Raw genomic sequence first — 14,825 nt, forward strand, 5'->3', positions numbered from 1 at the left:
GAAAAAGGAGGTACTCTTCTTCCCAACCCTGGCCACATGGTAGCTATGAAGATGTGGTAGTAATACTAAGATGTATGTCTCCAGCATTGGAGATCATCTTGTGAGTTTGAGAGGTTCCAAGGTCCTGGGTCTCTTGGTCAGAGCTGATTGGCAGCAGGGGGAGTTTCTGCCTCACCAAAATATATGGACCTGTAAGGAATTTTTAGGCAGTACAGAGCCAAGGTGAAATGTAAAACACTGATTTCTGCAGTGCTACCAATACTTTGCTATGATGGTTTTAAGTCTCAGCCTCCCAGGAAAGTAGAACAGTAATCACAAATCAGTGAATCATGTTTTAAGTCTTTCTGTCAATGTGTACTCATCCTTATTATGTATGTTAAACATTTCTTTTGTGGAGAGGAAATAAATAGCTGTCCCATTTCTGATTCATAGTACACAATGAGTTACTGCTCTCTCTTTTTTAAGTTGTATATAGTGTTTTACTCTTGGCATAAAGTCAATAAAAACAGTAAAGTTCATAATAAAACATCATATGGTTGTATAGCCATAGCTTCTCCCAGACCCAGGCAGTTTCCAGATAGTACATAGGCCACTCTAATCCCAGGAATTCTAAGAAATGTACACTTCAGTTTGCTTAGCATATAGGGTCACTCCTCTAATAAGCAGGTAAAGAAACACAGACGATAAAAATAGTTTGCAATAGATGTTCAACTCACACATCCAGCAGGACAGTCTTTAAATGAAGAATCAGAAACTCTGGACCCAGGATGCCAACTTTTCCTTAGAGCAAGGACATGTAGCTAGTACTTTTGTGCTCCTTGCCCTGTCACTGGCAGGGGGGCTCTGACTGCTACTCACTGTGGCTAGCTCATCACCCGTAGATCAGGGAGAATGGATTGTAAAAAGAAGTCTGCCCCTACCATACATTCTTGACATCTCCAGTTCTTTCTTCCATTTACCAGAAGATATGGCAAATGGACGAAGGAATTGAAGATGTCAAGAATCTACACTGGTGGAGGGATTTCCACACCAGATGCCATCCTTCTAAGTCCTATCAACATACCCGAGGTATCTCTCCTTTCTTGTCGTTTATCGTAATTATTTTTGCATACTAACTCTTGGCTTCCCAGTTCCAGTCAATGGCAAGAAGGGGGTCACATTAATATCAAAGATATTTCCTACACTGTAGCATCTGAGTCATAGCAGAACGTTGTTCCTTTTGAGGACCACTGTGGTGTCAAAGAAAAACTTAGATTGGAAAGACTGGGTTTCAAGTACTCTATCTGCTACTTATAATCTTTGTGACCTTGAGTAAGTCACTGCTTGTCCAAGAGACCTGGGTCTCAGTTTCCTTTTCAGAAAAGAGAGAAAGTTGGATTAGATCATATTGAATGGTCCCCACTCTCTCTCTTTTTGAGAAGATTCCAGACAAGAGTGAAATGTAAGCTTTAAGTAAGTTTTCCCAAGATCTCCCGTGTGGTTATATAATAATCTAAAGAGTACAAAAAAAGAAGACTGACCTTTCTTTTAGGTGGGTGGGCTTTTTCAGGATTGAACCCAGTTGGGCAGCATATGAGAATCAAGAATTAAAGAGGCCCTGACTTATGAGGTAAAGGGCAAGATTTCCTAGCCCCATATCTATCTATCTATCTATCTATCTATCTATCTATCTATCTATCTATCTATCTATCTATCCATCTATCTACTCATCTATGTATCCATCATCTATCTACTCATCTATGTATCCATCCATCCGTCTATCCACCCATCATCTTATTCATCTATGTATCCATCTATCTGTCTATCTATCTATCTGAGTGTGTGTGTGTGTGTGTGTGTGTGTGTGTGTGTGTGTGTATATAGCCATATAGCTATAGATACAAATTATTGTACAAAATAGATATAAGATAATTTTGGGGGAAAGGCATTAGCAGCTGGGGGGGATTGTAAAACGCTGAGCTCAGCACTGATGGATGCTAAGGATTTTAAGATTGCAGAGGTAAGGAAAGAGTATTTTTAGGCATCAGGGACAGCTAATGCAAAGGCAGGGAGATTGGAGATGGATCAATTTGCCTATGCATGGTTCTTCCTATGTCTTCGTGTGCATTCCTCAGTTTTCTGTGGAAGAATACAGAAAAGGATATATCTATCTAAAAGTGAGGATGGGACTTGCCAATCATACAAAATGGTTGAGTGGGCACATTATTGGTAACTTTCTAGATGCAAAGAGGAAAATGCTTCTAAATTATATCTTCTCTTCATAAAATACATAAAGGGTATTAAACAATGGTTCTTCTCCACAAGGAAAATATGGCCTAGTTGGGGAGTTAAGACAAATACAGGAAGCAGCTATGAAAAACTAAAAATAATTAACATAAAATTAGGCACTCAGTTGTGTCCACTAGGTACAAATGTAGTAGTTTACAGAATTAAGGTCACAGGATCTCAGAATTGGAAGGGACTTCAGAAATCATCTAGCCCAACCTGTACCTGAAGACAAATCTATTTTACAACATTCCCAGTAAGTGATCACCCAGTTTTTGCTTGAAAAGCACCAGATGAGTAGCAACCCTCTACCCATTTTACTTTTAAGCATCTCTGATGGTTAAGAACTTTTTCTTTATATAGATAAGCCTTATCTCTGCCTCTACAACTACCACCCATTATTCCTAGCCCTCTTTAGCTTGCCGGGTTCATGATCATTGTTTAGCTTCACTAATATAATCTTGCCATCTCAAGAGTAGAAACCAAGCATAAAATTTCAACCAATTGTGATGTACTTCAGTGATGAGTTCCCACAAAAGGAAGCAATAACTATTAACAAGAAGGAAGGATGATTAATGCAGTGGAAAGAGAACTAGTTCTAGAGTCTTGGTTTCAACTTCTGCCTGACATTTACACTCTTGTAGTGTGACTTTGTGCAAATCACCTAGACCTTAATTCCTTCATCCCTAAAATAAGGAAGTTGAATGAGAAACTTTCCATGCTCCCTCAGATCACAAGTGTCTAATCTACCCAAGTGGGACTGGGGTACCAGCTGGACTGGTGCTTTTCACATTGTGTGTGCATTTTAAGGGCACCTCCACATGGAATGTGAACATGCCCGCTGGTGCCTTTTCAACAAAGTTTTAAGTCTAGAACTGCCTCTAAAATGACTGATGGGCTGAGATCCAGTAGGATGCATTCTTCACAGACATTACTCCTCTCTGTGGTCTAGAAAGACTACAGCAAGGTAGTCCGCATCAAATTTGAAATCTGCTATCTTTCACTGTACTAGGGGAACCAAGGTCATGGACTCAGTTTTGGGTTGGGCCAGATAACTTCCTTCAGAGGGAAAAAAACAAGTATCAGTATCAGACTATCCCCAGAATAGCAGCCCACCACTTAAAACTGTCTTCTCCTACTTGAAAATGCATACTCTTGATAATAAAGGGTATAGAATAAAAGTTGGGAATTATTTCAATGTCTTTGCATCCCTAGCACTTAGCAAAGTTGTAGTTGTCATTGTCTTCTTTACTGATGGGCCTGAAGTGGATCTGGGTCTATAATTGTATAGAAACTTCTCTGGTGTGGAAATCCCTCCACCAATGTAGTTTAGCAAATGGTCCATAATTTACAGCCTTGGAAAGTTGCCTGTTACACTGAGAGGTTGTGACTTATATCGCTAATATATGTCAGAGTAGGACTTGAATCTAGGTCTTCCTGATTCCAAGGCCAGTTCCCTATTCACTGTTATACTGGCTCTTAAAACTCCCTTGTATCTAGTAGGCACTTAGAGAATGTTTGTTGAAATGGAAGATACAACCCAAGTTACCGCTACTGCTGGGGGGAGAACTTTAAGTGAAAGTCTCACTTATGGAAAGACAGTAGTCACAATCTTATATATTCAAAATGGGTAAATGTTATACATTCATATTATATATATGTATACATGCGATACTTTTCAAATATGAATACATATGTGTATGTATACATACACACATATATACATACGTATATGTGTGTATATATACACACACAAATTATTACTACTGTCATACTGTGAAAAATAAGAGAGAAAAGAATGGGAAAATGCCATATTTATTATCCTAAATACTATATTTTAACTCATTCTCTTCCTCTTTCATTTCTCCTCCTCCAGTGCCAGCATGTCTTCCCTTTTCCTGATTGTTTAAATCCTACTCACTCTTCAAGATCCACTTCTTCCATGTTATATTCTCCAAGCACTATAACCACAATTATATCTCCAAATGGTTGAACATTTATTTGTTCTCTGTTAGATGAATGTTGGTTGTTTTGGGTTTTTTTCCCTCTTTGGCTACATTACCAGCTCTTTGTGTGTGAATATGTGGACTTGAGGGGGGGGGGATTGGTGTGTGGAGGAGTTCTTAGACTTCTTTTCATGTCCTAATGTGAATAAATACTTAGGAACTCAATTTTTTTTTGAATGAATAGTGAAAACATATTTGCCTTTTGAATTTTAATTCTATAAAACCTTTGGACTACCTGATATTAAATTCATTGAAAAAATGTTTTTCCATGCAATGACGCATAGTGATCATCATTTCTATCTTATTTTTAGCAAAGTATTGCTTCTGCCATCTCACCCAAGGGATGTGGGCCAGTGGAACTTTCTGTAATTGGGTGGCATCTTCTTCTGAAGAACTGCATTCCCCTCTCTTTCCCTCTAATACATTGTCACTTGTCTTCAGCATTTTCTAAAATAACCTGACCTCTCTAAAATAAAATGACCTGTTTATAGGGAATGGCAGTCATCAAAAGAGTATGAAAATATGGTCCAAGAGTTTACTGGTATATTGAATGAATTTTTACTGATGTTCTTTTGATTCTTCACCCTTTGCCAGATTCAGGTTGGCAGAACATGGCAAACAGAGGGAAGTCTATATGTGTCAGGTGCCTAATGCGGCAACCCTTTAGCCTCAACCACATTTAGAATATTAGGGAACTTTCTTCAGTGACTAAGAGTATACGAGTATGCTTGGTCTCAAACTGATAGGATTTACAGCAATGATGCTAAAATGTTAGGTTCTTCCCCACTTTTTAACCAAACACACTCAAAAAATTTGAATATATGATTTGCTGCACGTGGCCTTGCTTTACATTTCTGTTCTGATAGTCACGTTATAAGAACTTAATTAAAATCAAGTCTGTTAAAATATTAGTTGATTTGATACTTAAGGACCCAATTACTTTTATGAATATGTAGCTTCTCAGTATGTATTAAGATTACCAGATAACACTAAATAATAAGAAAGCAACCTAACTTCAAGATCATGAAGATACACATATTTATATATTTGTGATATTTTGTATGTATATATGGCATTTTTTAACTCAGCTTGTTCAAATCGCTGCTATGTTGCATTAATGTTCAAAGGGAAAATTTAAGCCAAAGAATACTTTCTTGATATATGGTAGAGAAAACGTGTTGCTCAGTCATGTCTAATTCTCCATGACTGCATTTTGGGGTTTTCTTGGGAAAGATGCTGAGTGGTTTACCATTTTTTTCTCCAGATCATTTTACAGATGAGAAACTGAGGCCAACAGGGTTAGGTGACTTGCCTAGGGTCACACAGTTAGTTTGAGGCCGGATTTGAACTTAGGAAGATGAGTCTTCCTGATTCCAAGCCCAGTACTCTAGCCTCTTCACCACCAAATACCACTAATCTTGTGTTAATCCTTTGGGAAAAATACCAAGAGTAATAACTAACACTTATGTGGCATTAAAAATTTTGCATCTCTAAGTGAATCCTATGATTATTCTAATATGTTCTTTAGAACTGCATTTTCAGTGTTGTCTGAAGAAACTGTTAAAAACAACTTGGATGAAAAAAAATAACTTGGATGAAAAGTACAGTAGCTTCTGAGGCATACAATTATTTTGCTGATATACACGAAATGTAATGGACTTAAATGATTACCAGTAAAAAGAGGCTCTATGTAAAGCATGTTCTAAAATTAGAACTTTGGGTCATTTTCATGACCACAGAACTTCAAGTGCATGTAATAAATAAATTTGGACTGCAACAGACCAACAAAATGAACAGATCCTAGTTTACTCATTATCCATTTTGCTAGTGTACTGTAACGATGATTCAGACATAACTTTAATGTCAAATACTTGATTAAAGTAAAACGTATAATTGAATTTTCTTCAGAGACTTCCTTGGAGAAAAGCAGGAGGAAAGCCAAAGATTCTTAAATATCTCTGAATCCTTTTGAAAAATTTTCAGAGGATGAAAATCCTCAAGTTTACTAAAGCAGCAATGTACTTAACTAATCTATTTTCCTGCCACGAAGCTTTGAAATAGCATTATGAGAGGGTAGTAATGTATTGGACTATACAAAACAATTTCCTCAAGGTGATCAAAGAGAAGGGGGGAGCTATATTATTCTGGCCAATGCTAATTTTCGACAGTCACGGGCAAAACTCCGGAGACTGGTGCTGTCCTGGGAGAATACCTGGTGAGACAGGAAAACTGCATTGAAAATACAACATGCATTATTCCAAAAGAATAAACCTAAGGAGCACGAGCAAATTCTAAAGTTGCTGGGCGTTTTTTTAAACCTATCTCCGCTAACCTGGCACAGCTGCTTAAAAAAAAAAAGTCTTTTGTGTAGATCAGGATAATACAGTACTTTATGTCTGCAGCTTTTTAGAAGGTGTTGCCAACATCAATTTTGTCTGCCCTGCAGCTAAGGGGAAAAAAAAAAGGAGGAAACTCTGCAGAACTCATCTTCAGGCTCTCATAAAGCGGGGTTGTGTATCACACCCGTACACGATTTTTGCTGCTGCTGAGAGTCCCGAAGACAAGGTCTGGGCAATGATGCTTTAAGTACAAGCAAAGGTAATGAACCGGAGACAAAATGCAGTTATCTTGGGGGGGTGGTGGTGGAGGGGGAGGTTTTATAGAAAACTTATATATGTATAGATTTTATAGAAAACCATATATGGATGGATGGATGGATAGATTTATGGATATACGCCCCACCCTCGGCGGTCCGAGCGGCGCTAGCGAGCGGAGCGCGGGCGCCCCCGTCCCCTCTCCCCTCCCCCGCCCGGACCGCGGGGCCCGTCACGTGACCGCGCCCAGCCGAGGCAGCGGCGGCGGCGGCCAGAGCCGGAGCGGCAGTGGCCCGCGTGGAGCGCGTGCGTGTGCCGAGAGCCGAGAAGGAGCGCCGGGCCGGCAGCCGGGTGAGCGTCCGTCCCCTCGGGCCGGGTGGGCGACCGGGCCGCGCTCCGGCCGCCCCCCCGGCTTCCCGGCCTTGCTTCCCAGTCCCGCTTCTCCGTCCTCCTCGGAGTCCTGGGGCCGCGGCCCCGCCCCGCGCCTGGAGAGCTCCGAGGCGGCCCCGGCTGCAGCGGCGGCGCGCTCCGGGACGGCCGCCTCGCGGGGCTGCGTGCGCGCTCCGGCCTGGGCCGCACTGCCCCTTCCGCGGGCTCGGCTCGGGCGGCCAGTGAGCTCCCCTCCTGTTGCCCACGCCGGCCCGCGGGCGGTCTTCGGAGTGGCCTCCCGCGGCCGTGGGGCCAGGGGCGGGACAGGTGAGCGCCCCCCGACCGTGACCTTGAGGGCGCTCCGGGACCCCCGGACTCCCTTACCCTTCCTTCCCGACGTGTATTCGAGGATCCCCCCCATCCCCCTTGTCACGCGCGCCCTTGGCTTTGGTGGGCACGAAGGAAGGCTCCATCATTCCGGGGTGGCAGCCCTCCCGGTCCCCGCTGCTGGGCTGGGGAGAACCTGTAGCTTGAGCCCGCCCCGACCGACGCGTCCGTGCCGGGTTTAGTGGCGAGGATTCGGCGCGGGGGCTGCGGGAGCACCCGCCTGCCCGGCCCCGCGGATCCGCAGGACCAGGGACGCGGGGATGGCCGGGGGGCCGGCGCGGGCGGGGGTCCCCGCGGCCAGGCAGGGCAGCAGCCCCCGCCTGCCGCGGACACTGCTTCCCCAGTCCCCTGTTTTCCCCTCCTCGCTCTCTCCGTGACATGTGTGACTTGTGCTCGTGTCACTCGCTGTTAGGATAAACTCGCTGGCGGAGGGCGGACTCGCCCTGTGCTTGCCGCGGAGGCCATTGTGGAATCGATCCCCTCCGAGGGCTCTGTGGGCAATCTTGCTGGATCCCTTCCTTTGTGTGCGAGGATTCCGGAGCCCCGCCGCGGCCTGGCGACGGCGAAATTGTCATCTGCCCGCCGGGCTCCGAGCGGGGCCGGCCGGGCCACGTGAGGGCTCGAGGGGCCTGGGCCCTGGCGAGATGCGGGCAGCGGCCCGGACTGAGTGGGGCCGGCCGAGGGAGGGCTCCCGCTGGCCCCCGCACGGGGCCGGGGTGCGGGCTGGGGAAGCCTGCGTCTCCGCCTGCCTTATGTGAGTGCTGATAGCTGGGAGATGCCAGGGGTTTACGGGAACATGATTAGTTCGGGACCTTGCGGATGTTTAACCTTGCTTTGGATGATTCCGAGATCTAGACATAATTCTGGGTGCATTTCTGCTGTGATTTTGTTTTGGGTGTTAACTGCAAGGATCCTTGAACAGTCACTGTTATTTCTTACCATATACTCTGCAAAAATGAGTCACAGACGGGTGAGTTAAGGACAGAGCTCCACCTTTTAACTGAAAATTCCTTGACTTCAGAGTATTATCCTTGACAATGTAATTCCCCTTTAACTAGAATGTTAATTTCAGAGTATGATCTTTTGCCTATCTGTGTTTTGTGGTTGCAGATATTGAGCTTCAGTTTGAGTGTGTGGTATTGAGCTTTTTCACTTAAAAAAACTTTGGCTACTGAAATTTCATTGTGAGTATACATAAGACATAAGTGGTTACAAAGGGAAGTAATTCTTCCTTAGTTTCATAGGTGCTAAAATATGTGTTCCTATTTTTATTCCCTGTTCTTTCCATTGGGGGGAGGTGCGGTTCAGACCTGTAGGAATGTGGCAAATCCTAATTAAGCCAGGTTTTTAACTGGAGTATAGAAACGGGTTCTAGGCTGCAGTGTGTTCGGTTTGTTCAGTTATGTGCATATATGTGCAAATATATTACGTATATACATATATATATATATGTAATTTTAATCTGAGGCAATGAGTGTACTAGTTTTGGGGGGAAGAAAAAAAGGAAATTAGCTGCATCAGAAAGGTGATATACTTTAGAAGTAGTCTTTATCAGCATTGTTACTGGTGCCAAGTTGATTTTTGTAATTGTTTGGTATGCGTATGGGCAAAATGACAAATTTTGCAAGATTTCCACTGAAATTTTCATTTAAAAAATTGACTTTTGTTGACAAGAGAAACATCTAGTTAGGGGCAGTTTTATTTAAAAGTGCATCCTAAGTTATTCTTTCCATATACAGTATATATGAAGTATTTAGGGTTACAGACTGAAATACTCAAGTTTTAGAAATTGTTAGTTTTATTACAGTTGAACTTCATGGGTAGGTAGGGAGGGGCTCCCCATTAAAAATCCCAGATGAGAGCAAGGTCTGGAGTTAGAATTTGCACGGTCAGTCTCACTATTTTAAAATAACAGATCACGGTATGTAGAGTACAGAAAACATTTTTCTCCCTACAGACTTGTGAAGGTTAATAGGACAAGAAATGTTTTTGTCCCCGTTTTACAGGGGAAGGAAATTGAGGCTCAGAAAAGGTTAAATGACGCGTCCTTGGTCTCACGGTCAGAAATCTTCCAAGACCAGCTCTTTTCCCTGTTGCTCACTGCTTCTGGAATGTTGTGAACTGGTAACTTAGCACTTGTTTACTCATGTTGTATGTACAGTTCTTAAATATTCTGTGTATTCTAGTGTTGATGAAGCAGCAGTCTCGTGTTCATGTTTTTATGTTTTCTTACCAGCGTATTTACATTTTAACCCTATTCATTGGCTTTCAAGGCCACAGTTACCTATTCAATTGTGTCTTTATCTCATGGATAAAATTGTACTCTTGTCATTTGATAAATGTGAAAGATTAGTCTCATCTGCCTCATGCATTATGGGGAGCATTATATTATAATATGCAGTATAGAGTATGACCTTCCCGCTCAGATCTCACATAACACTGTTTTACAACACTTTAGTACACTGAAGTAAAATCACAATTAAGTTATGTTCATTTCTATCTTCACCCCCTATTCGATTTTAAGCTTCATGAGGCCAAGTGTCTTGTCTTACCTAAAATTTGTAATCTTGCTCATAGCCTTGCTATAGCCCAGGGCTCTTGAAAGAAGCACCTAATAGATGTTTGTTGAATGCAAAATCTATGTCATATGAAGATAGCAATAGAGATAGAATTAGCTTTATTAAGGCTGAGGGCATGAATAAAAACTTTAGCTATGTGTACTATCTTGCTTAAAATTGTATCTGAATATGTCTATATGCATCCATGTTCTACTGATTCACATGTTACAACATTTTGGATAAGAATAATTTCAAAAACCTTTTCCTAAACATGTTTTACTGTTACATTGTAGTTTTCTAGTAGTCTTTGCATTTTTACAAATATACAGGCAGGCTTGGTTGTTTGAAGTTTCTTCTCAGTTTAAGATATTGAAATACATTTTTTTAAACAAAGGAACTAAGTAAGGATGCAGAAAGACTAAAGCATGACTGAAATCTGAATAAAAGTGTATTCTGGGGGGAGAGTTAGAAGAAATATTCGTTCGCAAGTATTTAAGGTACAGATACAGATTGTATTAAATGGTAGTTTTCTTCTGTATATGAGAGATTTAGACTTGTATTGAGTTAATTTATTATAATTGTAGGTGTAATTCATGTTAAAAAGATGTAACTTTTAAAGGAAGGTAACTGATTAAGTCTTCAGAATGGGCAGAAGAATACACTATTGGAATATATAGCTGCTAGGACAGAGACATAAACATGATAATTTAATAAATAGATTTCCATTCAGTGTTTCTCTTCTTGATTTTGATATGCATATACATATGCTTATACACTTGATTTAGGTGTCTAATTTTTAAGGCTTTTAAAGAATGAACTTCTGTTTAATTAGGATGAATATTTTTTTACTTGATAATTTATTTTGTGGAACCAGTCTCTTTACATGGTACAGATGCTACTTGTAATTAAAATACCTCAAAGGATATGTTCCTTTAATTTCTGTTGAGGCTTAATGAAAATCAGTTTCTGACATGAGCAAATTGAATAGTGTAATACAGGTTTGTTTAGCTGCAAGCATATAAGTGACCATTTAGGACAAATGCATGCATTTTTATATTTGTTTTATTTAAAGCAACTGGTAAATTGTTTCCTTAAATTTGAAGTACTGCTTAAATTAAGATTGAACATCCTTGCGATATTAAACTACTTTTGATCTTTTGGATTGGATTTTCAAACACAAGAGTTTTCTGTTTTCTTGTAATTGCCCATTAGTACACGAAGTAACTAGGAGGTGCACAATCTTGTCATTAGTCTGTATTAGAAATGAAGTCTTCTCTCTATTTTCCCCTTTAAGCACCTCTGTCATTTTGTTTCAGAGGCACTTATTTTCACTTTGGTGATAGAGGATGCTAAATATGCTGGAGCCTCACTAAAATCTGTGATGTAATCATGTTTATTGTAAAGCAGATCCATTTTTAACATGGGCCCATCCAAGAGATGTTAGTTATTGATACTCCAGAATGACCTTCAGCCTCACTCAGAAGGTAGTTTCATGACACTGCCCAAGGACAACATTATGTGAAGACTGCAGATTAGAGAGAAACATTAATGTGTCAAATCACAACTGGCTTAGAACAGAATTGATTTATGCTTGCAGACAATGTAGTCATTCTGATAGGCTACGTGTTGATTTTGGGAGACAGCTCCCGTGGCTCTCTAATCTTGGTCATTGTTGATCATATAGAAATATTTCTGTAAAATCTGTTCTATACATTCTCTTTCTAAAGACCTGCCTATTTGTGCTTATTGAGCATTGTTAAAATGTGTCATAATTCAGCGAGTTCAAAATTTAATGTGGAACTTCTTTATTGTTTGTTTTAAAATGTAATATTTAAAGGCAAATTCTGCTCTGAGCTTATTATGGTGATTACTAATCTTTTCTTCCGTGTTAGAAGAGAATAAAAATCTCAGAGTTGGAAGTTACCTCAAAGGCCATCTTTTCTAACCTCTTCCTTGAGAAGAAAACCTACTTCCACAGACTGAATGATTAGTTATCCGATCTTTGCCAGAGACCCTGGCGTGAGGGGGAAATCTAGATTCAGAGGTAGCCTGTTTGTTCTAGTTTGGATATTTCTAATTGTTAACCCTTTCATCAGGCCTCAGTTTGCCTGTTCATAGCTTCCTATTCCTCCTGATTCTACCCTTTGAAGCCAAGCTGAACAAGTCCTTTCCTTCCACAGAAAAGCTTTTTTCTGCTTGAAGATAGCTATTGTGTTGCCCCTGAGGCTGAATTTACCATGTTTAAACATCCCCAGTTCCCTCACCCAGTCTTCATATGACGTGAACTTGAGACCTGTTACCATTCCTGGTTGCCTTCTACTGGATGCTGTTTAACTTATGTCAGTGTCCTTCCTGAAATATGGGGTACTTGGAACGGATCACCACAGTCCAGATGTGATCTGATTAAGGTTGAGCATAGAAGGGATGCCTTTTCTCTAGAAGGCTAATTCACAAGCACATTGGATAACAGGGCCTAAGACAAGCTTGACAGATTAGTTTTAATCTTAACAAGATGGAATTTAATAGAAATAACTGTAAAGCCTTATATTGGGACTAAAAAAAATTAACAGTTCCCTTGAAAAACATCTTAGGGTTTTGGTTGGACTGCAGATTTAATGAGTCAGTAGTGTAAAAAAAAAAAAAAAAGGCAACACTGTCTTAAGATTGATGCATGTTGTCCAGAACTAGGAGGTAATGGGCATGATCAGCATGTCTGCTACTTCCTCTAGAAAATCAGGTTTAATTGTAAATAATAACCTTTGTTTTTGTGAAGCATTAATGATCTTACACTTATGGTATTGATCTTTCATCCTTGGAATTACAAACAGAAGTTATTGGGGCTTTGTTTTGAAGGAGGAATTAGTCACTATGTAAATACTAAATAAATGTTATTCTTTGGCATGGTTGAGGTAAGGTAATTATAGTCTATAAAAAATATCTTGTCTAATGGTTATCGTATAAAATATGTGTATTAGCTATTTTCAGTGAATTAGAACAAAATAACATTTTAATATTTAATTTTAAAACTACTGAACAAAAGCTTTCATTTATAGTAATAGTAGCTTGACGAAACACCAAGCTTTAGGTACATTCTCCTTTTTCATAAGATGTACTTCAACATTATTACTAGGAACTGTTGGTTATAAATTGATGGTTATGGAAGTTCAGCTAATGGGATAATTGTGGTTGACACAATGCCAGATGAGGCCTCTTTTACTGTAGTAGGTGAGATGGGAACCTTTTCATAGCCATATGCCATCCCCCTTGACAAAGAGTCAACCAGAGGAAAAAACTTTGAGCAAAACTAACCAAGAGCTTGATCGCGTATCATAGAGTTCTACCCCAGTGGGCCCCCCTGTCCTCCTGCAAAGAAGAGGGAGAAGACAGGGAAGAGGCAGATGCTCACTGCTCAATGGTGGCCCCAGTTTGGGTTGTTCTCTCCATTTCCATGGAATGTATTTTGTGTTGTTTCTCTGGTTCTTCTTCCTTTACTTTGCATCAGTGCATCTGAGTCCTCTCATGCTGCTTCTGTATTTAGCATAATTATTATATATAAGCACAGTGATGTTCTATCACATTCATGTGCCACAGTTTGCTTAGCTATTCCCTAATTAGTAGACACCTCTTTTCTGTCTAGTTCTTGGCCACTCCCAGAAATGAAGCTCTTAACATTTAGTGTGCTGGGAACCTTAGCTTTTGTCATGAAGCTCCCTGGGGTGGGTGTGGGAAGATGGGATGTTATGCCTAGTTTGTAAAGTCACAGATGAAGCATTTGGTCCCTTTCTGTACACAATTCCATTATTCTTTCAGAATTGTTACATCAGTTGACTGCTCCGCAACTGTGCATTAGTGTACATGCCATTATTTCTATAACGTGTCCAACAATCACTTCCTTTTTTTTTTAAATCATCCTTGCCAGTTTTTACTGGATGTGAGATGAAACTTCAGGGTTGTTTTAATTCTTTTGAGAACTCTTTATGTCCCTTGATTTAACCTGTTGCAAAATGTAGGCATGGAGGTGTTCTAGGCCTGGAGTCAGGAATAGCAGCCTCAGACATAAGACCTTGAGCAAGTCACTTAACCTCTGTTTGCCTTATTTCCTTATCTGTAAAATGGAAGTAATGGTAGCATCTACCTCCCAAGATGGTTGTGAGGATCAAATGAGATAATATTTGTAAACCACTTAGCACAGTATATGTTTGGCACATGGTAGGCACTATATAAATGCCATTATTATTGCTATTAAATGGCTTTTGGTTGGGGAATATGTTAGTTGTCTGTATATTTTGGATATCATCCCTTCTCAGAAATATCTTATGTAGATTTATTTCCCCAGTGAAATCACTTGCCTTATCTTATTTGTATTAATTTTGTACATTCAAACCTTCTTCAATTTCATGTTATCAACATTGTCCAGTCTGTCTTTAGTGATTACCTCTATCCTGTTTGGTTAAGAATGCTGACCACTAGTACAGTTGTGAAAAGTACCATGACCTGGTTCTCTTCTGATTTTTTTTAATGGGATGAGCTTTAACACTCTGGTCACATTTCTGTTTTGAATTTACTGTGATTTGTGTGTAAGATGTTGCTCTCACTTGCCCAGAGTCAAAGAGCTTATATTTGTCTGGAGCAGCATTTGAGCCTCG

The 14,825-nt window shown here is 40.5% G+C and overlaps 1 protein-coding gene across 1 annotated transcript in view; it reads left to right on the forward strand.

The window, feature by feature from the left end:
- Window positions 1-6,984: 6,984 nt before the first annotated feature.
- LOC110203729 (uncharacterized) overlaps window positions 6,985-14,825 on the forward strand; it is an 89,334-nt gene continuing 81,493 nt past the window's right edge. Inside the window, exon 1 of the mRNA XM_078153633.1 lies at window positions 6,985-7,561. Within this exon, the coding sequence (XP_078009759.1) occupies window positions 6,985-7,561 (577 nt within the window). The remainder of the gene's footprint in view (window positions 7,562-14,825) is intronic.

The sequence above is a fragment of the Phascolarctos cinereus genome, unplaced genomic scaffold (assembly GCF_003287225.1).
Source record: "Phascolarctos cinereus isolate Bilbo 61053 unplaced genomic scaffold, phaCin_HiC Scaffold_1;HRSCAF=81, whole genome shotgun sequence".
In the NCBI taxonomy this organism is placed as follows: domain Eukaryota; kingdom Metazoa; phylum Chordata; class Mammalia; order Diprotodontia; family Phascolarctidae; genus Phascolarctos; species Phascolarctos cinereus.